The sequence below is a fragment of the Brassica rapa genome, chromosome A06, assembly GCF_000309985.2.
Source record: "Brassica rapa cultivar Chiifu-401-42 chromosome A06, CAAS_Brap_v3.01, whole genome shotgun sequence".
Taxonomy (NCBI): Eukaryota; Viridiplantae; Streptophyta; class Magnoliopsida; order Brassicales; family Brassicaceae; genus Brassica; species Brassica rapa.
In genome coordinates this window covers 26,373,288-26,395,944 of record NC_024800.2, presented here as the reverse complement: position 1 = coordinate 26,395,944, position 22,657 = coordinate 26,373,288, and the positions used below count along the sequence as shown (strand labels likewise).

The window sequence follows — 22,657 nt, the reverse complement described above, 5'->3', positions numbered from 1 at the left end:
GCGAACCGGCAAGTTTCTTTTAATTTCAATAATAACCCTCAACTTAAGAAAGTTCATAAATGTATCCAAAATAAATATTTAGTTCAATAATACCCCCTCCCCCCGATTAACTATTTTCCGACCAAACTGATAAAGGTTCCGGTCCGATAATTGCAGTCATACTTGTTCAAGCCTGTAATGAAGAATCAGAGCTGAATCCACAAATGACGATTTCAATCTCTCCTTTCACTCTACCTTCCTCATCCACAAAACCACATCTCCTTACTTCATCACCCACTCGAGCTTACTCATCTTCTATTTCTCCACGAGTATTGACTCAAAGTTTCAGTCTTTTCCACCCACTACGCCGTAACTTCACCAGATGCTCCTCCTCTTCTTCTTCTCCAGATGGGTTTCTCGGAAAACCCAATGAAGAAGGAAACGAAAGCATCATCCAGCTTCCATCTATCGGCGTAAACCCAGTTAAATTCGCGATATGCCTTGTCTTCTGGGCCTCTCTCTCTTTGCTTTGGTTCGCTAGGTCCGGCGATGCCAAAGCCGCCGCTGATTCCATCAAATCATCAAGCTTTGGTCTCAGAATCGCCGCCGCTCTCCGCCGCTTTGGCTGGCCGGACGAAGCTGTGGTGTTCGCTTTAGCCACGCTTCCGGTTATCGAGCTTCGTGGTGCTATTCCCGTCGGTTACTGGATGCAGCTTAAACCTATGTCTCTCACTTTCTTCTCTGTTCTCGGGTTAGTCTTCTTGGTGATTAGTTTTGTCTGAAATGTTCTTTTGTGTTTGAGGATTACACGTGTCTGTTATTAGTTGAATCTGTGATAGAGATTGAATAACTTGTGTGTGACATTTACAATGTGTCTTGTTTGAGGAGGTGCACACTTTATGTTATTTTTATTTGAAATAATGTGAGCTTGAATGAGATCGAGTCTTGTAATAATGATAAGTTAGAGCAAACATTTCATTTGTATAAACGAAAAAGAAGTGACAATGTTTTTGGGTTTTTGCAGCAACATGGTTCCGGTTCCATTCATCATACTTTACCTCAAAAAGGTGGTGACTTTCTTAGCGGGTAAGAGCCAGACAGCTTCCAAATTACTTGCAATATTATTGAAAAGCGCTAAAGAGAAAGCTGGGCCTGTGGAAGAGTTCCAGTGGCTAGGACTTATGCTCTTTGTAGCTGTTCCATTCCCTGGGACCGGTGCTTGGACAGGAGCTATAATAGCGTCGATCCTCGACATGCCCTTCTGGTCTGCTGTCTCTGCTAACTTCTGTGGGGTTGTGTTAGCGGGGCTGCTTGTGAACTTGCTGGTGAATCTTGGTTTTAAAGAAGCCGTTGTTGCTGGTATTCTTCTCTTCTTTGTATCGACAGTTATGTGGAGTGTTCTCAGGAACATTAGCAAGTCTATAAGACCGTCTTTGCCTTGAATTGGCTTTACATTGAAGAAGAGTTCTTCACGTATTATTATGGTTCTTGGTTCTTTTGTGAAGAATCGAAAGATGTTTTGGTCTCCTTCTTTTCCTCAATTCTATCTTCTTTTATAAAAAAATCCTTACTGGTATTCAAATCATGTCATTTATCAGACACTTTGCTATAAGAAGATTTCAATTATCAGTTCAGGAAAATTATAATACCATATAATATATAATATTCTATGCTGTTGTTAAGCAAAAGGGGATGTAGCTCAGATGGTAGAGCGCTCGCTTAGCATGCGAGAGGTACGGGGATCGATACCCCGCATCTCCATTCTTTTTCTTGTCAGTGCAAAAGCCCATTTACTCTGTAGGAGCCTTAACTATAGTCCGTTTTCTTGTAAAACCCGGCATGCTTGGGATTGCACACAACTTGATTACTTACCCTCTTTTTATATTACCATCTCTCTGTTTTGAAAATTTCGAACACATAAAAAAAGACCACAAGTTTTAACTGTCTCAATAAAGACTTTATGTTCATGTACAATAATTTATACTTTATTATAGAGATGTTGCGTTAAATTCACTTCATATTGTTTCTACCTCTCTCTAAAATACATTTTTCTTCGTGGCGAAATAACTATCAACAAGTCACCATGAAAGAGCTCCTCACCGCAACTCTAACCGCACCAACCACACTCAGCTGCCTTGTCTCCGGTCTCAGTTCTTTACTTTCAATATCTTTGCAACTTGCTTCCATCTGAACCCCTACAAAATATGCTGTCTGAAACCAAACATGAACAAGAAAAACAGAGAAACATCAGATCACTGAACTCTCAAACTCCAAACCATAATCAATTCGAAAATAAACCATAGTGGAACTAAACCGTTATGATTGTTTTTTCCATATCCGGTTTATTATATCCCAAAAAAAAACAGAACCCAAACTGCACTTCCTTTCTTTTTTAATTTTGAATATAAAATCAAGATTCTGCATAGAAACCAGACAACGCCACTACAAAGAAATGGGATTTTACCTTGCCTGAAGCATTACGAACTGGCGATATGTGAAGAAGATTCCAGAACGTGCTCTTATCTTTTCTGTTACTGATCAAAACCATAAATGATCAGGAAAATAAATAAATAAAACAAACAAGAACTCTCTTACAAAATGTTTTGAAGGAATACAAATCTTCAACCTGTAATTTAGTATTTGCACTGTGCATGGTTTCCCCTTTAGGATGCATTCCTTCATCTAAACCAACATTTATAAACTTCCAATCACATGAAAGTCGCAGTGCATTATTATTCAAAAGTGAAAACGAAATCACTACCTCGTAGAGTACTGAGGAATCAGTATCAACCCCACTCAGAAATCTACAGTTTTGTCCCAACACTTCATGTCTCTTGTAACCTATAAACATGAGTTACATAAATAAGAACAGTGCCATGATCTGATTAAAAGTTTACTTATTTCAGACACTCACCAGTCAATGTCAAAAAGGCATCACTAGCATAAACGACAGGCATATCCGGTAAGCATGGGTTGGTTCTGCAAAGTTACCATACGAATGTCACGGGAAAAAAATCTATAGTATAGCAGACAGTAACTCCATAACAAAAGAAGATAAAAAAAAACTCACAATACGAAACTTTGTTTGATTCTACCAAGAGATATAACTAACGACGAGCTTAAGCAATCTGCAACACGCAAACAGCTCCGCTTCCCACAAACTAATCTGCCAGCGAACTCGCTGTAACGCGTCAAAACAGATAATACATTGCCAACTGCTTCAACAGATTTAAGCTTCTCGGACTCGCTCGCCTCACAGTGTTCCCAGTTCTCTAACTCTACATTCGTAAACAATGATTTAGAAAGCAACCCGCTTAACAATAATTAGATCATTCGTTAACAAAGCCGATTTAAGAAAGCTCTCTGAGTAATTTCATCGAACAAGTTACAGGCATGTACCTTGTTCATCGCACTCCACTGGCAACGCTCGTTCCTGATGCACGTAACTACCTAAACAAACCTCTCTCCGACAAGAACCAAACACCATTTCTGAACAACCCGACCCGTTTCTCATCTTCCGTCCCGAGATTGGGACCTGAACCGCGACGAAATGGATCACTCTCCCGTCGTCATTCCCGAAAACAGGAATCATATGGAACAACATCCAAAACGGCGATCCGGATTTTCGGTAATTCAAGATGCTCACTTGAACGGGTCTCTCCTCACGAATCGCCTCGCGAATCTCCATGATCGATCTCCGATTTGTCTTGGGACCCTGAAAGGCCCTCCCGTTTCTCCCGATGACCTCCTCTCGCGAGTACCCGGTCATTTTGAGAAACCCGGGGCTGGCGAAAACGATCGGGTGACCCGAGATAAACGGGTCGGTGATTGTGAAGCTGTGGGGAAGCTCGTCTAAAGCTTCTTTGATCCATAGCGAGTAACGGGCGCTAAAGGCTCCTTCTTTCTCCTCGGTGGCGGTGGTGAAAAGCGATGCTGAAGATTGGGTTATGGACATAGTCGTAGCGAACACTCGATGACTGGTATCACTGTTCTTCTTCTTCTTCTTCTACTATTCAGTGCCAATCCCATGTGGGTTTTAGAGCGAAAGTTTAAACCTTTCTTCTTGGGTTTGATCGGAACACGAAAACCCAGATTACAATTTCAATCGGGACTCAAGAAAACCCATTGAGAAAGAAAAAAATCGAAGCTTTACACAATTTCGGATAAGGAAGTGACAGTGAATGAAGAAGAAGAAGAAGATAATCGAGGAGGAGTTAGCGTCGATTGATGTAATCTTGGGTAGAAGAAACTTTCTTCTTTCTTCTTTCTTCTGATGATTCTCTCGTTGTCTCTCTGATATTTTATTTTCTTGTGTGATTCTGTGGCTATTGGAAGAGGGGACGGTTCTGTTCTGTATTAAACCATTTTTTAAATTTAGATATTTTTTTGGTTATATGTGACAGCTTTGTTTTGTTTTATGATTGGAGTAACAGCTAGTAGTTACTATAATTATATGTCATTATCAACAATTATCCACACGGATTTAGGATAACTACAAGGTTTTATTAGTGGGGCAGAAGAGCTCAAGTAGGATAAGTGTACTTCTTAGAGCATCTCCAACCTATAATATTATTTTTTAGTGTCAAAATCACACTATTTTAATGTAATTTCAATACTAAAAAAAAAGTTTTTCTCCAACCATAACACTAAACTTCACATTAAAAGTTATTTATAATATTATATATATTTATGTTTTTATTTATCATTTATTTAATTATCTATTTTATTAATAAAATAAATTAATAGTGTTTTAATGGGATGAATAGTGTTTTAGTGTGGTGAATAGTATCACACCAAATTTGGTGTGAAATTATAGTGTTGCACTAAAATGGTGTGATTTTTAGTGTTGGGTTGGAAAAAATTTTTGTGTCAAAATCACAATAAAATAGTGTTTTGGAATTGGGTTGGAGATGACCTTACTATTCATTTCTGATCCAACCATCCAAATTCTACTTTAAAAAACAGTTTTTTGTATATTATTTACAAAAATATATATAATAATAATATGAAAACAAAATTTAGTTAGTCTGAAAAATCCATATCTTCTCTGTAGTAATATTTAGAAAAGAGAATCTTACTCAAATCCTTCTCCATTTTTTATTAAAAATATTATTTTCTCTATGTTTTTTGCTAAACTATTTTCTCCATATTTGAAGGAATATATATTCTTTTTACATTTAAAGTAATATTTTCTCAAAAAAGGAATATATAGTATTTTATATTTAAAGTTAAAAAAATGTTTTAGTTATCATTTATTGGAGTCAATTGGATTTCTATTTTATTTTTTATTGTAAACATATCATTGGAAATGTTCTGAATTCAAAATGGCAGTGTGATAAGAAAAAAAATAGTGGTTATCAGGATTAATGATAAAAATCACACCGGATGTGTCGGCTAATCTTTTTGTTCATATATTTCCTGTCAATTTAATCACATCTGATATTAGGAGCGTGGGGTCCTATAAACCGAGATTCCACGTAAGCAAATACAAGAAAACGACAAGGAATCTGACTGTCCATACTTATCCATTTTCAATGACGTGTGGCTTTCACTTGAGTATCGAATCGAAGCAAATTCGCTTACGCGGCAAATTACACTGTCTATCATCTCAACATGATAACACGTGTCATTCACTCATCACTTTTATGGACTGGACCAAAAACTTAGTTCAGCCCATTGGACTGCATTACCCTGGCCACCACCACCAAACACGTCTTAAATGTTTTAATTGTTTTTCTTTAACTAGTTGTTTCATTAACTAAAAATTGACTGATCGTCAAGGAAAATTGTTTCAACGCATGATGGAAACAAAGGAACTATAATTCAGTTTAACAGGATAATCACCTGCTTGGTTAGAACATCTTGCAAGTCCATCAATAGACCTAACGAATCTAATTAAATTGATTTCAATCACATTAATTAAAGTAGATTGAATACCGTTTTATTATCACTTTCAAACTGTACATGTGGATTTCTTTTCATCAAGACGTTGTTGCATATATTCAGTTTGTAATGGCAATCTTAGCACGATCCACTGTTCTGCTTTTATATTGTAAAAGGAGATTTCAACTCTTCCTACTCTTCAAAGAATCCATATTATTAATTAGTTTTCTCAACTGATGACTGATGAGAGAGATTTATATTACTATAACAATCTAACACTGCTTGAAATTTGTCTTCAAAAGAACTAGTAGAATCCAAGAGAATCTCATTTGTAATAGGGGATCCATTCCAACATGCATGTGCATAAATACACTTCAAGAAATAGTACCATGGATTTTTCTTTTTTTTTTCTGAGAACTAGTACCATGGATTCTTCACCCGTGCAACATCAACATCCTAATGTGGTTCCAACCGCCAATGCATGTGATAGCATTCTCTATAGGAAATGATGTATCTCGAGAGCAGTATTCAGTTTCCAGGTTTTCTTTTGTAATCGATCAGTGTGGGCGGAAGAGCAACGTTGATCTCTTGATATGGTATAATTATACCGTATAAAGTCCATCCCAAAAGGTCTTGTGATGATATGTGACTAAGTTTTCGCTTTAGAATATGTTAGAGCATCTTTCTATACGATTATTTACTGAACTCATTTGATAACAATTCTGACAAAAAGAAGAGCTTTTAGCACAAAACCCAAAATATAAATACCACACAAAATAACTCAATATCTTCCACAAAAGAAGGATAAAACATAGAAAGAACAATAAAAAGAATCAGCCAAACTATTATTGGTTTTGCAAGAAAACAAATAAAGTTTTAAAAATCAATGGTTACATGATAACTACTCTGCTAATATTCGTTAATCCTCGATTAATGTCTTTCATCTTCCCTCTCTTTCAGGTTCCTTGTTATTTAAACAACCTATGAATCCGATCATCTATTTCTAAACCCTAGGCCGACCAGAAAACTTTTTTTTGGACGACCCTAGTTCCAAGGGTTATCTATCACCAGAATAAGTTACAAAAACTCACCGTCGATTTCAAATGGCGTCTGCTCATTTGAATCTTGGGAGCTACGTCTTCGCCTTTGTCTCGTTATCTCTAGCCGTCGTGGCTCCATCGGTTCAAGGTCACGTCGCGGTATACGATGAATATTGGACCCAACGCCAAACCGACGCATTGCGAGAAACTATAAAATCTTATGACCCGAACCCGTTTAACGTCACGGACCACTTTAACCACCATGCCGCATTGTATGTTCTCGAAAAAACAACCTCGTTATATTTGTCTTTAAAACCTAACTTCTTACTCAAGTAAACTTGATTTCTATAAAAACTTAACTTCTTTTAATGTTTTCTTCTTTTTGTTCACTGTTCAGAGCAATGGAGACGACTGGTGCAGACAACGGAACAAGGAGAGAGCTCCGACAAGTTAGACGCGGTCGGAAAACAAGGAGACGTGGCGGAAGGCACCACTCCCTTAACGCTATCGATAAATGCTGGCGAGGCGACAAAAACTGGCACAAAAACCGAAAAAAGCTAGCGGACTGCGTCCTAGGATTTGGTCGGAAAACAACCGGAGGCAAAAAGGGACAGTTCTACGTAGTCACCGACGCATCTGACCACGATCTCATCAACCCCAAGCCAGGAACTCTAAGACACGCAGTGACTCGCGACAGACCGCTATGGATCATATTCGGTAGATCCATGATCATAAAACTGCAGCAAGAACTGATCATAACACACGATAAAACTATCGATGGTCGAGGAGCGAATGTACATATAATGGGAGGTGCAGGTTTAACGTTACAGTTCGTGAAGAATGTGATCATACACAATATTCATATCAAACACATTAAATGTGGGGCTGGTGGGATGATCAGAGACTGTGAACATCATGTTGGGCAGCGTTCAAAGAGTGATGGTGATGGGATCAATATTTTCGGAGCCACGAATATTTGGATCGATCATGTCTCCATGACTCATTGTTCTGATGGGATGATCGATGCCATTATGGGATCGACCGCCATTACTATCTCCAACTCCCATTTAACCGACCATAACGAGGTAACGTAGCATAAAACCGAACCAACACATGGGAAACATAAACAAAAGAATGTCGTTTTAGATTTAAAATTTTGTTTTATTATAGGTGTCCTTTTAGATTTTTTTAATGCAAATATTAAATAAAATTTATAGTTTTTACTCTTAGATTTAATTCACTAATTATTTAAATTAAACAATGTAATACTCTTTCCGTTTCTAAAAGATCCATGTTTTTATGATTTTCACACTTTTAATAAAACATATTAAAACTTAATTTTTTGTAATTTTATATTTTCTATATTTTTAAACCAATAAGATTTAAAAAAATGAAATTAATGTTCTTGAACTTCACAATTTTTCATTATTAGTTGACAAAAACTAATATAAAATATGTATCATTTTGAAACAAAAGTTTTTCGTAGAATATAAATTTTTTTAGGAACGGAAGGATTATATATTTTTAAATGTTTGTTAAACGTCTCTCCTTACCATGTTTGGCGTTTGGGATGTGCAGGTGCTGTTGTTTGGGGGTAAAGACGGGGATGTGATCGACAAGAAAATGCAGATAACGGTTGCGTTTAACCATTTTGGTAAGAGATTGGTCCAAAGAATGCCAAGGGTCAGATACGGTTTGGTCCATGTAGTGAACAATGACTACACTCACTGGGAAATGTATGCTATTGGTGGGAACAAGAACCCTACCATTATAAGTCAAGGCAACCGTTTCATTGCTCCTCATAAAGAAACCTGCAAGCAGGTACACAAAAACAACTACATTCTCTAATCACTGCATAACAATTTGAGACGCAACTTTTTTTAAAACAAAGCGCAGGTTACAAAGAGAGAGTATACGCCTTATACAGAGTGGAAGTCATGGAACTGGCAGTCAGAGAGAGATTACTTCTTGAACGGAGCTTACTTTGTAAATTCAGGAAGGGCAAACGCGTGGAGCCCTGCCCCGAAAAACCCAATCCATAGAAAGTTTGCGATCCGGCCTCAATCAGGAACAGGTGTAAGAAGACTCACTAAGGATGCTGGTACGCTTGGTTGTACACCAGGCAAGTCCTGCTGATTAAAAAGTTCTCTGCTGGCGCGTTTGTGTGTGTGTGTGTGCCATGTTTGTTATGGTAACTAACAAGAAAAAGACTGTAAAAAGAGAATTGTAACTAAGTATGCACATAGTGCAGTAGGGATAAATCATTAGGCTTCATTTCTTTTGGCTGTTAGAAAAATGTTATTCTTTTTGTTATTCAATCTTCTTTATTGCCCCAAAGGACAACTCAGTTTAAACACCAGTACATAATAGTTACTCCTAGTCTCCGTAGATCCTATACTATCATCTATTATATCATCAAGGCTTGATGATATTTGATACCATCTGAATCAGCCTTCAAGTAGCTCTATCTTATCGCTTTCTTTTAAACCCTGAAACATGTCAAGACACAGATCAAAACCTATCCGTGACTGTATTTGATAAAAATGTATTTGATCAGACAATACCTCTGTGGTTGAAGTTTCTTCGTTTGTAATGACTATACATGTGTTTAACTTCCCAGAGAGTCGAAGCTTCTCCTGCAATACCATAGTGGCAAGTTATCATTAGGGAGAAGATGAAACTATGTGCATGGACATTCATATATTTATCTTCAAAGAGAATGCTTGCCTGCATCAGAATATCCGGCATCTTGTGACTTTCTCCTCCCATAGAGTCGCATAGATACATTAAACCCATATTCGCAATATTCTGCCCAGAGAAAACAAACAAATAACAACAACATAAGAAGAAGACAGATAAGTACATTATCTCTGCAATGATCTCTACAAATGTCATTGAGCTGATAAGAAGGGAAATGAAGTTACCTGCTTGTACTCAATACTATCTAATTTTCCACCCTGAAAGACATGAGATTTAGATGGAATCAGTATGCAAATAACCACCACTAGAAGCTCTCTCTATATATATTTTTTTGTTTGCTATATACACTAGTTAGGCTAATGTTCAGTTGTAAGTAAGAAAAAGAGGAAGAGTCCCCTATTGGTAGTCAAATGAAACAGATAAAAGGTTCTTTAAAACAGCTTCACACGTACCGTACCACCGAAAATGCTATGCATTGAGTCAAAATCATCTCCAATGTTAGCAAGATCCTCTAGAGCCAAACCCACCTGTTCCATCCATCCATCTGAAACTTATTAATACCACCCTTAAAAAAAAACTCTTGAAATTAGTTAATACTTTTTTTTTTTTGGTCAAATAAATTAGTTAATACTTAAATGCAATATTCATACATTGTCCTGGACTCCCTTTAAGAGATCCTTGTGCAATTCCATCTTATCGTCCGTCCTCTTAAGCCGCTCAGTCAAGTGCTTCTTAGCATTCTGACCAACAACATAAAAGCAAAATCACTATACAATTGGAACATATTTTAAGAGGCAGCAAAAACTGATGGAAGAAGCACCATACAGAAATAGCTTCAGAAACAGTATCCAAATGCTTAGTCAAGTTCGAGACTGCCTCTTCCATGCTCCGCTTTGTTACGCACATGATGTCAGAGAACGACATACCCTACAACAGGAACAAAACATCAGCTTCATAGAAAGAAATCATTCCCAAGTTACAAAGAAACAAACAAGTAATAATAACTTTACCTTGTACCACATGTAGCCATAACCTATAGCTCCTAGTGTCGCTGCCGGGACTATAAACGGGGTGAAATCAGCTGTAAAACATAGCAGAGAACGTCAGAGATTCCTACACACACATTCTTTTTAAAATACCAAAACAAAAACAAACCTCCTTGAGCTCCTCCATTCATGACAGTTATCTGCCGCGATGAGGACATCTGCCGGACCTCCATAGCTAACCGTTGCATCTAAACACCCAACACATTAGTTACTTTACAATCTCTTCACCTCAAAAAGACTCACACACAACAGTACCTGAGTAGCCATGTCATCAGAATCGTCATCTGAATGATCTCCTGACCCCTCAAATCGCTTCACCAAAGACTTAAAAAACAAAAAGGAACCTTTTTTACTAAACCCTTCTCATTCAAAACTTAGAAGAACAAGTTAAAAGCTTTACTACCTGTAGCTCCCCCCCAAAAGATCCGCCATTTTTCCATTCTTCACAAGGATTGTACTTGTATAACCTTTCACATTCGAAAACCAATAAGCAACAAAAGAGAGTTTGATAAATCCTCAGAAACGTAAAGCCCCTAGTTACCTGCTCCAGCTAGAATCAAAATCCTCGTTAACCCAATACCGGATTGCATAGCCATGGTCGATAAAAGAAGTTGTCTTTATTCTTCTTCTTCTTCTTCGTCGAGGTCTGAAACTTAGCTCTCGCCGGCGTAATAAACCTCCCTCTCTGTCAAGCTGCTCAATGCTGGTTTTGCGGAACGGGGTCGTTTTGTTAAAACAAATATGGGCCGTTGATGATGCACACAAGCGTAATAAACAAATCTGAACCGTACATTTTAACTCTATTGGGCCAATTTTGTAATATACTGTCAAGCCTGATAAATAAACTGTCGTTTAATTATACTAAACGCTGTCGTTTTAAGAAACTAGTCTGGGCCGTTGATGATACACACACAAGCGTATAAAATCATATATCCTACTATATAAAAGCTACTAATTTTGAAGCTTCTTAGGACTGCCACATATGACAAAATATTTCCCACCAATCAAATTACCACGTCATCGCAAATGTTCAGATGATGGGTCTCGAACTATCCAAATCCATCAAAATAGTGAGTCCATTGTATAACTTATAGCTTCCTTTTCTTTAGCCTACTCGCCTCAGACGTCTCCAGCGACTCCAAATCTGTTCGTCTACCCAATTTCACCGGTGTAACTCCTACGACTACAACAAAGGCACTTCAATGCTCCATTATAACTCATCAAGTGAAGACTCTTTGTACCTCTCCACATCCCTCCTCTCAATCTCTTGCCCAGTTCCTTAAATTTGATTTGTCACAAAAGTCAGTGCATCACATAGTTTTTGAAATTCAAATAATACTAGGTGTTTTCCTGTACCATGTGCAATGATAATTTTTCTTGAATAATATTTAATTATAACTTTTTGTATTTTTTTAACTTTTATAATAAAAATATTGTTTTCAGATAGCAACAAAATATATATAAGAATTATCTTATTTTTTAAAAAAATTAAAATTTTATTATATTATTTTAGAATCAAATATTTAATATTAATATAATATATAAATTTTATATGATTAAAATAAAATTTGTTTTTAGTTATATATAAAATTCATTAAGGGTATTGTTTTAATTAACACATTAGCGAATCAGTTAGAAATTAATAATAAATCAATAACCTATCTAAAAGTCTCAAACCTAATAAAATATGACAAATAAGAAAAACTAACTAAATTTTAATATAAAATAGAAATTTAATATTATTAAAATATTGTCTATATTCCTAGATCTTTAAAATTCCGTACGAATAGCCTAGCAAAAGGTGTCTGATCACGCGCATCTCAATCATCTTTTGTAAACCCTTTTGCACCAAGTTGGCTAGCCCCACAAGCTAGCATAAGGGTGCCAAAAAAGAGAATAAAGTGGAAAGTGAAACTAAATATCCCAATGAACAAATTCATCAGAAGTCCATATTTATGTGGATGTCTATATGGGACAAACAATTTTTTTAGACAATTATAGAATATAGTCACGAAAATCAATTCTAAAATATAATTTAAAAAAACTATTTAAACAAACCATCAAAATTTTCAATATTACACCAAATAAGAATATAAAGACCAACTATATTCTCTTCGTGTATAATGTGTTGTGGTAAGATTCAAAAAAATTAACTTACTTTACAGTAAGTAAAAAATTAGATTTTTAATTCCAAATTTACAGTAAAAACATAACATTTTATAAAACTAAACAATTGACATAATAGTACAAAAATATGAAAAAAAAAATCAAAATACTATCTGCGCGTAGCGCAGACAAGGACCTAGTAAATCTAAATCGTTGATTTTAATTTTTTTAGGTAAAAACTAGAGAAAAAGACCAAAATAGCAATAAATCAAGTTTTTGTTCTCAAACTAGCACTTAAGGGCAAAAATCACAAAAATAGCACTCAAGGGGTAGAGTTTAGGGTTTAGAATTTAGGGTTTAGGGTTTAGAGTTTAGGTTTTAGGGTTTAGAGTTGAGAAGTGAGGTTTTGGGGATAAGATTTCAAATTTTGAAAAATAAAAAAATTTAAATTTTTCAAAAGATAAAATGCTATTTTGGTCATTTTAATTTTTGAGTGTTATTTTTGTGATATAAACTTAGAAATGTGCTATTTTGGAGATTTGCCCTAAAAACTATTGGGCCAATTTTATAAAGATCTTAAAACTATTGAGTAAAAGCGAATTAACGAAAAGTTCTGTCTCTCTCCTTTAGTTGAAATTTAAAACCTTTTTTCCTCCGTCGTATCCAGTGGAGAAGACGACGATGTCGCAGCTCTTATCTTCTACTCCTCCATTGGCGGTAAACTCTAGAATCTTCTTAACCCATCGATTCCCAGAAGCTCGTTTTCTCACCGCCGGTGTTTTCGTCGGAAAAGGGCGTGGCTTCTCCGTGAAGCCGACGGAGAGGGTGAAGTTAACGGTGAAGTCTCGGTATAGCGACTCATCTTCGCCGGCTTACTCTCAACAAAATGGTAAAACCCACTTGAAAAAAGCTTGTTCCTTTCTGTCTGAATTGTGAAAATGGAAGCTTGAAATCATACTTGTGATTTGTGTATGTGTTTTGTTTGGATTAGGGGAAGGATCCTCGCCACGGTTTTATGTGGGTCATTCGATTTACAAAGGGAAGGCTGCTCTTACTATAGAGCCTCGTGCGCCCGAGTTTGTGGCTTTAGAAGTATGTCTCTTTTACTAAATCTCTGTTGAATCATCTTTGCATTGATCTTAGATTGGTCTCCATTGTCTTTGTTCAGTCCGGTGCGTTCAAGCTTTCGAAGGAAGGGTTCTTGCTGCTTCAGTTTGCTCCTGCAGCTGGTGTTCGTCAGTACGATTGGAGCAGGAAACAGGTCTGGTGTTATCTAGTAGTCTATGGAATTGTGATGATGATCATCTCTTGGTTTGATGAAAGAAATTATGATTGTGGTTAGATCATGTGTTGACGTTTGGTTTAATATTTAACTTAGTACTTCATAGATTGTTACATGAACATGATTGTGGTAAGTTGATGTTTTGATTTGACTTGATGCAGGTGTTCTCATTATCAGTTACAGAGATTGGTAATTTAGTTAGCCTTGGGCCGAAGGAATCATGTGAGTTCTTCCATGATCCTAACAAAGGAAAAGGGTATGATTAGGACCCTGTGAGATCTATTTGATTACTCAGATTATGTTGTTCTTTTAGTTCTGATTCGTGAATCGATCTTGTGTTATGGTTGTTGTAGTAGTGATGAAGGTAAAGTGAGGAAGGTACTGAAAGTTGAGCCTCTTCCAGATGGTTCTGGCCGCTTCTTTAACCTGAGTAAGTGAATCTTTTTTTTTTAGTTTCTTTCATGGATTAAAAGCTCTTCTGATATCCACCGTTGTTGTGTTTTTTTTTCATGAAGGTGTTCAGAACAAGCTTTTGAATGTAGATGAGAGTGTATACATACCAATCACCAAAGCAGAGTTTGCTGTTCTTATCTCTGCTTTCAACGTAAGCCCTCTCTCTCTCTCTCTTAATCTCTTTGTAAAAAGACCCTTTGCCCTTTATTTTAACAGTATACATTGTGTCAGCAGTTCATCTTGCCACACCTTATAGGCTGGCAAGCGTTTGCAAGCTCCATCAAACCAGAAGACTCTAACCGTCTTAACAATGCGTCGTCACCTAAGTATGGAGGAGACTACGAATGGAGTAGATGATTGAGAATTACATGCAACCTTGGGAACTCGGTTCTTGTGTCCATCCCATCTTTTTGTTATCGCAATCAACGAGTAGCAGTTAGAGACTGAACTAGTGTTTAGACCAAATGGGATGTGTTGTTGTGGAGGAAAAATTCATGTTACGTGTTGAGACTTTTTTTTATTCAAGAGCAAAAGGTTAGAATTTTGGTAATACAAGAATCAACTTGCTCCTTCCTTCTGTGTTATCAAGATTGCATTCGAGGTATAGAAGACACTAAGGGACCTAAAACCAACAAAGAGAAAGAGATCATTATGTGGATTATCGCATTCAGACATTAAACCGAGTGTAATAGACCACACAATGAGCTGTTTCTTTTTGTTGGGTTAGGTCCTTTAGTGTCTGTCTTTCCTAATCAAGACCATGCCAATTACACGTAACCCTGTTTTTGCATCACCAGACACCAGTCCAAATACTTTAACCAGACAAACTAACACACCTGGTAAGTTTAACAAGTTGCTTCTCATCTATTACATGCCTCTGATACTTCCCACATCTTGCCATCTTTCTAACGCAGCATATAAGCTCTCCAAGTCCAAGTACTGGATCCCACTGTTACCTACATGCACCAAGCAAAGAAGAATAAACCGAAGTAAAGGCTGCTAAACTCGGTTCTATTGTTGGTTCAAATTGGTTATTACGAGTCTATTTCCGGTTAAGCACCCTCTCTTCTCTTCTGCGTGCGTTATACGAAGTTCTCCACTTCATCATTTCTCAATCGCAACGGGGTGAATTCGAGGATCGATCGGAGACTCTTCTCTCATCACCGGGCCTTCATCATCTTCCTCTTTAGTTTCCAACCGTTTCTCGCCGCGAGGAGAGATGCTTGCTTGACGACGACGACCTACACCGTTCTCGCCTCCCCTTTTTTTGCTTAACAGTGAGATCTCTTTCATCTTCGTTGGTAGATCCGTAGTTTGTACTTTTTTATCACACATGCTTTTCAAAGTTTCTCTCTTTTTGCTGAATTGATCCGGTCCTAAGAGATTTACTTTTCCCTTGTTTGCAACTGATGTGCTTCTAAGCTATGTAGCTTTATGATCATAGATTATTATATAACCGTCTGTAGATTTCAGATACTTAGGCAAGTGGTTGAGGGAACACATTGAAAGTCCTGATTTTTAGTAGTTTCTGTGATCATTGGTAGAGAAGGATGTCTACTCCAGCGAGGAAGAGGTTGATGAGGGATTTCAAGAGGTTGCAGCAAGACCCTCCTGCTGGAATCAGCGGTGCTCCTCAAGACAACAACATCATGCTCTGGAACGCTGTTATTTTCGGGTAATCAATCAAACAAGTGAAATTAGAACCCCTTTTTTTTTCTGAGTCCTTCACTTCACTCTACTAATTACGTCGTCTCCTTCTTCTGTTTGGGGATTTGCAGGCCTGATGATACCCCTTGGGATGGAGGTAATGTTTTCTAATTGTCATCACTTATCTTGATTGATATTTTTTAGCAATCTTTTGTTATCTCTTCTTACATTCTCTATCTTGTATGATCTTGTCAGGTACTTTCAAACTCTCACTGCAGTTTTCTGAAGATTATCCAAACAAACCACCAACTGTTCGGTTTGTTTCTCGGATGTTCCATCCTAACAGTAAGTTTATAGATACCAACATCACCTGTTTTTCTTATTCACGAAACTGACACTTGGTCGTTGTCGTGCAGTTTATGCTGATGGGAGTATATGCTTGGACATCCTCCAAAACCAGTGGAGTCCTATATATGATGTCGCTGCTATTCTTACCTCCATTCAGGTAATAATAGAAACATTCATATTGAAATGCTTCCCATGTCTTTGTTCTAACAAACAGTTGATGATTGTTGTTCCTCTACTTCCTCGACTGCCTCCATTTTAAAGTGTTGGTGTTCTTGATATGATCACATTGGCTAAACCATCTCTCTCTTTTTCTTTGTAAATCACAGTCACTGCTCTGTGATCCTAATCCGAATTCTCCTGCGAATTCCGAAGCTGCTCGAATGTTCAGTGAAAGCAAACGCGAGTATAACAGAAGAGTCCGTGAGGTTGTGGAACAAAGCTGGACTGCAGACTAGTAATAACATGCTGTAGCATTTGTCTTCAACAACATTGAACCTCCTCTCTTGTGTTTGGTTCCGCTAGCTCTTTCTCTTTCCTGTCTTCCGTGTGTTTTTCAAACTCTGTGATTGTTGCTATTAATGTTTCTATGTATTTCCACGTATTATCTCAACCACATTATATCTATTTCAATTTGATTATCTTTCGGAGATGTTATTTTACTTTGTTTCAAACAACAGGTTACTAAGTCAGCTTGGAGAGTTCAATGTAAGATGGTTCATGTAATATTGTAATCCATGAGACTACATATTGACTTATTCTCTCTACATTCATCTTGCATTATTGTTTCTACAAGTTTCTCTCTCTATGATCAGCTTTTTTTCTTGAGGATTTTTCATTCATATATTGCCTTCATGGTTGCTTCATGATTCCCACTGTTTGTCCATCCTTGTTGCACTTGAATTGTATATTGCAGATTCCATACAACATCTTCAATAGATGGTCGCTTGCTCTGATCTTCACAAAGACAGTTGATAGCAAATTCCACGGTTGTTCTCAGCGACTCATAAGCATATGATCCTCTAACAGCTGGATCTGCTAAGCTGCTCAATACTGATGGTTCATCTCTCAAACCATTCTCCAGCTGTGAGGTATAACGAAAGAGGGTTCCAAATTTAGTAGATTAACAAATATGAAAAAAAGTTTTTAATTGAGAATATGAAACATGAACAGACCTGAAGCTTCAAACTTCCCATCTCTGAAGAGCCTGCAGCTACTACCTTCCCTGTGATGATCTGAAGTAGTATCACTCCAAACTGGTACACATCTTCTTTCTCTCCATCCTCATTACTGCACACAATTCCATAACAAGTTTCAGAATTTGATAGATGAAAACGTAATTTACCATATCTTATAAGATATATACCTCTTTGGAGTTTTGACTTGATGGCTCTCTGCTCCAACCTAAAAATGCGAGAAAATTTCTTAGATTGATTTAAAAGAGGAAAATGAAAATTGTGCAAAATGGCTTTATACCTTGGATGGTAAAGGAATAGTGTAGCCACTGATTTTAACAGTGAGTGTTCCATCAAGCAGAATATTTTCTATATCCAAATTGTTCCCAAAGATTCCTGGTGCTACTCCCATGTGCAAGAACTGTATCCCTCTAGCGACTCCTATTGCTATCGCCATTCTCTGAGGCCATTGCAGCACCTCTTTCTTCCTACAATCTGATTAAAAAATTCCCATATAAATCTACCGTAAATTGAATGTGTTTTTTATGTCTTTTTCAGGTTTTACCTGTGAGAAAATCCTTTAACGACCCGTTTGAGATATACTCTTGGACAATGAAGATGGTGTGTCCAGCGTGTTGATTGTGGCCTTGGTTACTAGCAATGCAATGTCCAAGAACGCTGACCAAATGCATGTGCCTTAGCTTTGATAAAACTTCCATCTGCTGAGCTAAGCTCTGTGGTAAACTCTTCTGCTTCAGCTTGATGCATCTCACTGTCACTGCTATGCCTTCTCTTAGACGACCTCTGTACAACTGTTGTAATATACCAAATATATATCAACCAATCAAGACTTTATATTATGTTGTTTCATGCTATGTTTGTTGTTGTTTTTACCTGCTCGCAGAGAAGACTTGCTGCATCAAAGTCGTTAGTCGCTTCTTCCAGTTCCTCCAAGGAGAACATGTAGTACGGTGGCAGACCAATCACTGCAGATCTCATTGTCTGCGGTACACGTCCTACGTTCGTAAAATTCTTTTAATCATTCTGCTAGAGAAAAAACTGAATCATAAAGTAGTAGTAATAGACTTTGTTTACTTGAATCTGGTAATGACTTAGTGCTGGTGGTTGTGTTGCTGCAAACTGAGGCTTTATCAGATGCATGTCTATCATTGTTGTTGTTGTTCACTTCAAAAGTATCTTCTTCTGATTCTGATCTTCTTCTTCTCAGGATAATCAAAACCGAAACAACCAAAATTGCTGCAAGGATGACCACACCAATGATTACCAAAATCACCAAACCGAGTTTGCTTCTTGCAGAATCTTTCTCTTCAACTTTGGGGACAGGCTCCACAGCTACTGCTTTGCTCGCTTGGTTTTGACAGAAAGAAAGCGGACGCTGATATTTAGCGTTAGGAGTCCCATTCAAAGACAAGCAATTGAATGAAAAGAGCACTGTCTGGTTCTTGAAACTCTTGGAAGAGTAGCAAGACGGAAGCTTTCCGGTTAGAAGATTATGAGAAACGTCTAAAGTTCTAACCTTTGAGGAGCTGCAGGTAGAATTTGGAAGCGATCCGCTAAACATATTCTGAGCGAAACTGAGAGTTTGAAGAGAAGGAAGAGAAAACAGAACCTCCGGAATCGATCCGGTGAACTCGTTGGAAGAGAGGTCTAAACTTTGAAGCTTGTTCATCTTCTTGATCTGTTCTGAAAGCTTGGATCTAAAGGAGTTGTTCTTCAACGAAACAGAGATGAGGTTACTTGGGAGTGAAGGCAATTCAGGACCGAGATTATTACCTCCCAAGTCCAGCTCTTGAAGATTAGACAACCCTCTGAGATCAAAGACAGAACCGTTGAGAAGATTGTCTGTTAAAACAAGGCTTTTCAGATTCTTCAAAGAGGAAATCTCTTTTGGAATACTCCCGGATATGAAATTAGAGCTGAGGTTGAGAGATTGGAGAGAAGGTGGTAACTTGGTGATGATCTTAGGAGAGAGAGGACCGGATATACCGAGTGAGGTAAGATACAAAGTGTTTAAGCTTGGGAGTTTTGTAAGAAGAGTGAAGAGCTCTTCAAATCTTCCAGAGAGCTTACTGGTTCTGTTTCCAGTGATGGTTAATTCTGTTATGTGACCTTTGGAGCATAGGATTCTGAAGGAAGGAGAAGAAGGAAGGTTGCAGAAGTTGGCTGTACTGGTCCATGACTGAAGAATATGTGGATACTGTAGCTGCTTTTGGATATCAAAGAGAGTTTTTGATTCACTTGGAGGTAACTGAGACTCAGAGAGTAGTGGAAGAAGGAGAAGAAGAAGAAGGAAAGTGAAGGGCAATACATGGCTTTGGAGGGAACTTTGCATTTTCTCTGTTAAATTTTTAGTGTTTGGAGATGTGTTTTGGCTTAGAGAAACAGATTACTCATTGAAGGTTGTCCTCTTTCTTTTTTCTGGGATCACAGAGACTGGCAGATCTATGTGGGAAGATGGAGCCTGGAGGATAGCTTGGGATCAAAAAAGAGAGTTAAGATGTTCATGGGAAAATTAAGTGGATGCATTTAATGCCATCTTTCATTTCTTATAGTAATTTTTTTGATATTTTTGTGTTTGGTTGTTTGTTCATTACTGCACATCGCACAACCTCCGCTTGACAGACTGGTTTTAATGCATAGAAGAACATGACTATGATTTTTTATATTCTACTTTTCAAACTTTTAATACACTGAAGAACATGGATTATGATTTTTTATTTTATTTTATTTTAAGTTCACATTATAAACTGTATTGTATTGTGTAATAAAAGGTCTTCTGATTTAGATAATGTTTTTTGGTTTAATTTAGTTCAACTTGTTTATAACTAGTTTCGATTGACCGGTATATGTAATTATGAATGTCAAAAAGGAATTGACAATAAATAAAATGTATTAAAATCCAAACCAAGATCATAGGATACTTGAGAGCATTACTAGTTTTTCTTTTGTGAATTTTTGGAAACAAATTGATCATGTGCTTTGTTTTTTTTAAAGGGACCCTTATTTTTAATAATGCAACACGTGATTTTGTTCAAAACATGTATGATAACACTTGTTTGATTAAAACCTCTGTATAATTGAACAGGTTAGAGATGATGTTTGGTCACTTGTCGGTGAGAATGAGATCAAGAAATGTATGTCGTTTCTTGTTCGACTGAAAACGAAGCCATTACGTTTGTGTTCTTTTCTTTTAAAGTGTCGAGATTCTAACAAATGTCGAGCTGTGTTCTTTTGTTTTGATGAACTGTTCATTTACTTTCTCTTTTATTTATTTATTTATTATTTGGTAAAATCTTTTTTTTTTGCTAATTAAATTACCTTCAGTTAATGATTGTGCAGTGAAACTACTGGTTTTTCATTATTTGATAAAGAATTCGTGATATCGTGTCTTCAAGAAAGTATTAAGAAATGATTTACTGTAAAATATTTATGGATTCTAGACGATGAAGCACATGCAACCGCCTTGGAACAATCGTCACTGCGAAAGTATATCATTTAATATTTCTACAACAGGCATTTATATATCAAATAAAAAGGTAAAATATCAGTCATTTATATATATTTTCCAATGTTGAAAGTATATTTTTCTCCTAGAAAATCCAAGAGAAATTGCATTCCATGTACACCACTAACTGAGTAATTTGCAAGGATGGAATTTAGCATTTCTCGCTGATGTGTTTTTTTTTATTGTCCGCATTACCCCTATTCACTGTACAAAACATTCTAAAAGCCTAACGTACATACAAAACACCTATATCTTTATCTTATGCGTGAAAAAAAATTATCGGAGAGAATTACTTCCTTTTTCACTATAATCGATACACTCCTTATTTCTAAAATAGCCATTACATCTCTCATCTTTCCCATTCTCATTGTTTACTCCGCCGGAACCTTTCTTACAAACTAATCGAATTCTCACCGGATTATCCAGGCTCTGTACAATTGTAAGTTTTCTCCCGTAAAATCTTCTGTTATTTTATCTCTCTCCTCTCTCCTAATTCTCTCCTCCTCTCTTTTACAGAACTTTCTTCTCCACCATTTGCATGTACTCTGATTTTCACCAGATATAGGACAAAGTTTATGTCTTTTGTTGCTTTAGATCGGAAGGGTCTATAATGGGAGGGTTCAAAGGCTTGCGAAGTTCCAGTTTCCAGCAAAGATCTCTATAAATATTGCAGAGAGGGCCAGACCAGTTTCAGCCAAGGTATGTGTTTATTTACTTATCTATGTGGCCGGATACGTGTTATAGTGACCGGTTTAAGATAAACATTATACGGCCAAGCAATATTAATAATTCAGTTCATTTACGTTCTGTTTTCAGGTCTATTACTGTTGGTGGCATTTTAGTTTCCAGCAAAGATCTTACAGATACTTTGAAGAGGACCAGGCCAAAATTTATATCAATAACAAGTTTTAGTTTAGCCGTTTTTATCTAAAGATATTCGTCTCAGGTGCTATCGGTTGTAAAGCATAAATTTGCAATTAATTAACTATGCTTTCAGTGTTATATCCGGCTAAAAATCTTTTTAATCATATGTGTTGAGGTTTGGTAAAGAGTTAATTTTGTGTTTAGCCGTACACAAATTTTATCATGTGTTGTGGTTGGTTATAGAGTTAATATTATGTTTAACCGACCATGTAGCCATGCTAATTTATGGAAGATATAAATGAGTCACATTATAACCATACTAACTTATATATCAACCATATAATTTGTACTTACGCCAACCCTACCCAAACTAAAAGCAAAGAAGATGAGTACGTGTTTATATATCTGTTAGCCGGCTAAACTAACAAATATACTGCCCGTAAAGATTTGATGCAAATACGTAAAATATATATTTGTTAGCCGACTAAACTAATTAATGTTAACGAATGTTAACCGGCTAAAATAACTAATATTAACGAATATTGGCCAGCTAAACTAACAAATACATAAACTTTAATAACCCATGTTAGCTGGCTAATTATTATTTATCT

General features: G+C 36.8%; 7 protein-coding genes, 1 long non-coding RNA gene and 1 other non-coding gene across 14 annotated transcripts; 6 read left to right on the top strand and 3 right to left on the bottom strand.

Annotated features, from left to right (window-relative positions):
* Window positions 1–110: 110 nt before the first annotated feature.
* On the top strand, window positions 111–1,537 carry LOC103827513. The gene is made up of 2 exons (XM_009103001.3): window positions 111–730; window positions 1,004–1,537. Exons 1-2 carry the CDS (start codon window positions 204–206, stop codon window positions 1,419–1,421), a joined length of 945 nt encoding a protein of 314 aa, XP_009101249.1. The 5' UTR covers window positions 111–203; the 3' UTR covers window positions 1,422–1,537.
* Window positions 1,538–1,667: 130 nt separating this feature from the next.
* Window positions 1,668–1,740, top strand: TRNAA-AGC. Its single transcript has one exon. It is a non-coding gene; the product is annotated as a tRNA-Ala (tRNA).
* A 156-nt stretch (window positions 1,741–1,896) lies between these two features.
* On the bottom strand, window positions 1,897–4,305 carry LOC103827512 (protein TWIN LOV 1). 2 transcript variants are annotated; one of them, XM_009102999.2, is made up of 7 exons: window positions 3,379–3,934; window positions 3,050–3,257; window positions 2,894–2,958; window positions 2,741–2,820; window positions 2,606–2,661; window positions 2,444–2,507; window positions 1,897–2,190 (listed from the first exon to the last, which is right to left on the bottom strand). In XM_009102999.2, the coding sequence occupies exons 1-7, from the start codon at window positions 3,932–3,934 to the stop codon at window positions 2,050–2,052; spliced, it is 1,170 nt and encodes a 389-aa protein (XP_009101247.1). In that variant the 3' UTR covers window positions 1,897–2,049. The 2 variants fall into 2 exon arrangements, with proteins under 2 accessions (XP_009101247.1, XP_009101246.1); XM_009102998.2 differs by having other exon boundaries at window positions 1,898–2,190; window positions 2,444–2,513; window positions 3,379–4,305.
* Window positions 4,306–4,566: 261 nt separating this feature from the next.
* On the top strand, window positions 4,567–9,095 carry LOC103827511 (probable pectate lyase 6). Its single transcript, XM_009102997.3, has 4 exons — window positions 4,567–7,174; window positions 7,300–7,987; window positions 8,481–8,723; window positions 8,799–9,095. The coding sequence occupies exons 1-4, from the start codon at window positions 6,966–6,968 to the stop codon at window positions 9,036–9,038; spliced, it is 1,380 nt and encodes a 459-aa protein (XP_009101245.1). The 5' UTR covers window positions 4,567–6,965; the 3' UTR covers window positions 9,039–9,095.
* A 60-nt stretch (window positions 9,096–9,155) lies between these two features.
* On the bottom strand, window positions 9,156–11,944 carry LOC103827510. The gene is given in 13 exon segments (XM_009102996.3): window positions 9,156–9,391; window positions 9,467–9,538; window positions 9,630–9,710; window positions 9,827–9,859; window positions 10,055–10,129; window positions 10,253–10,342; window positions 10,428–10,529; window positions 10,613–10,683; window positions 10,758–10,836; window positions 10,904–10,972; window positions 11,052–11,063; window positions 11,066–11,115; window positions 11,190–11,944. Coding segments are annotated over 13 exon segments (831 nt in total). The 5' UTR covers window positions 11,245–11,944; the 3' UTR covers window positions 9,156–9,349.
* Window positions 11,945–13,354: 1,410 nt separating this feature from the next.
* On the top strand, window positions 13,355–15,062 carry LOC103827509 (single-stranded DNA-binding protein WHY3, chloroplastic). Of its 2 annotated transcripts, none has more exons than XM_009102995.3 (7): window positions 13,355–13,643; window positions 13,746–13,846; window positions 13,923–14,015; window positions 14,198–14,292; window positions 14,393–14,466; window positions 14,552–14,640; window positions 14,724–15,062. In XM_009102995.3, the coding sequence occupies exons 1-7, from the start codon at window positions 13,436–13,438 to the stop codon at window positions 14,844–14,846; spliced, it is 783 nt and encodes a 260-aa protein (XP_009101243.1). In that variant the 5' UTR covers window positions 13,355–13,435; the 3' UTR covers window positions 14,847–15,062. The 2 variants fall into 2 exon arrangements, with proteins under 2 accessions (XP_009101243.1, XP_009101242.1); XM_009102994.3 differs by having other exon boundaries at window positions 13,358–13,643; window positions 14,390–14,466.
* Window positions 15,063–15,433: 371 nt separating this feature from the next.
* On the top strand, window positions 15,434–17,207 carry LOC103827507 (ubiquitin-conjugating enzyme E2 2). Of its 4 annotated transcripts, none has more exons than XM_009102990.3 (6): window positions 15,434–15,766; window positions 16,015–16,164; window positions 16,268–16,293; window positions 16,392–16,481; window positions 16,553–16,641; window positions 16,811–17,207. In XM_009102990.3, the coding sequence occupies exons 2-6, from the start codon at window positions 16,040–16,042 to the stop codon at window positions 16,937–16,939; spliced, it is 459 nt and encodes a 152-aa protein (XP_009101238.1). In that variant the 5' UTR covers window positions 15,434–15,766; window positions 16,015–16,039; the 3' UTR covers window positions 16,940–17,207.
* Window positions 17,184–20,270, bottom strand: LOC103827508 (probable LRR receptor-like serine/threonine-protein kinase At2g02780). Its single transcript, XM_009102993.3, has 7 exons — window positions 18,752–20,270; window positions 18,551–18,672; window positions 18,222–18,468; window positions 17,958–18,151; window positions 17,848–17,885; window positions 17,657–17,771; window positions 17,184–17,565 (listed from the first exon to the last, which is right to left on the bottom strand). Exons 1-7 carry the CDS (start codon window positions 20,007–20,009, stop codon window positions 17,317–17,319), a joined length of 2,223 nt encoding a protein of 740 aa, XP_009101241.1. The 5' UTR covers window positions 20,010–20,270; the 3' UTR covers window positions 17,184–17,316.
* Window positions 20,271–20,683: 413 nt separating this feature from the next.
* On the top strand, window positions 20,684–22,300 carry LOC103827506. The gene is made up of 2 exons (XR_004448835.1): window positions 20,684–21,881; window positions 21,999–22,300. It is a non-coding gene; the product is annotated as an uncharacterized LOC103827506 (long non-coding RNA).
* The last annotated feature ends 357 nt before the right edge of the window (window positions 22,301–22,657 follow it).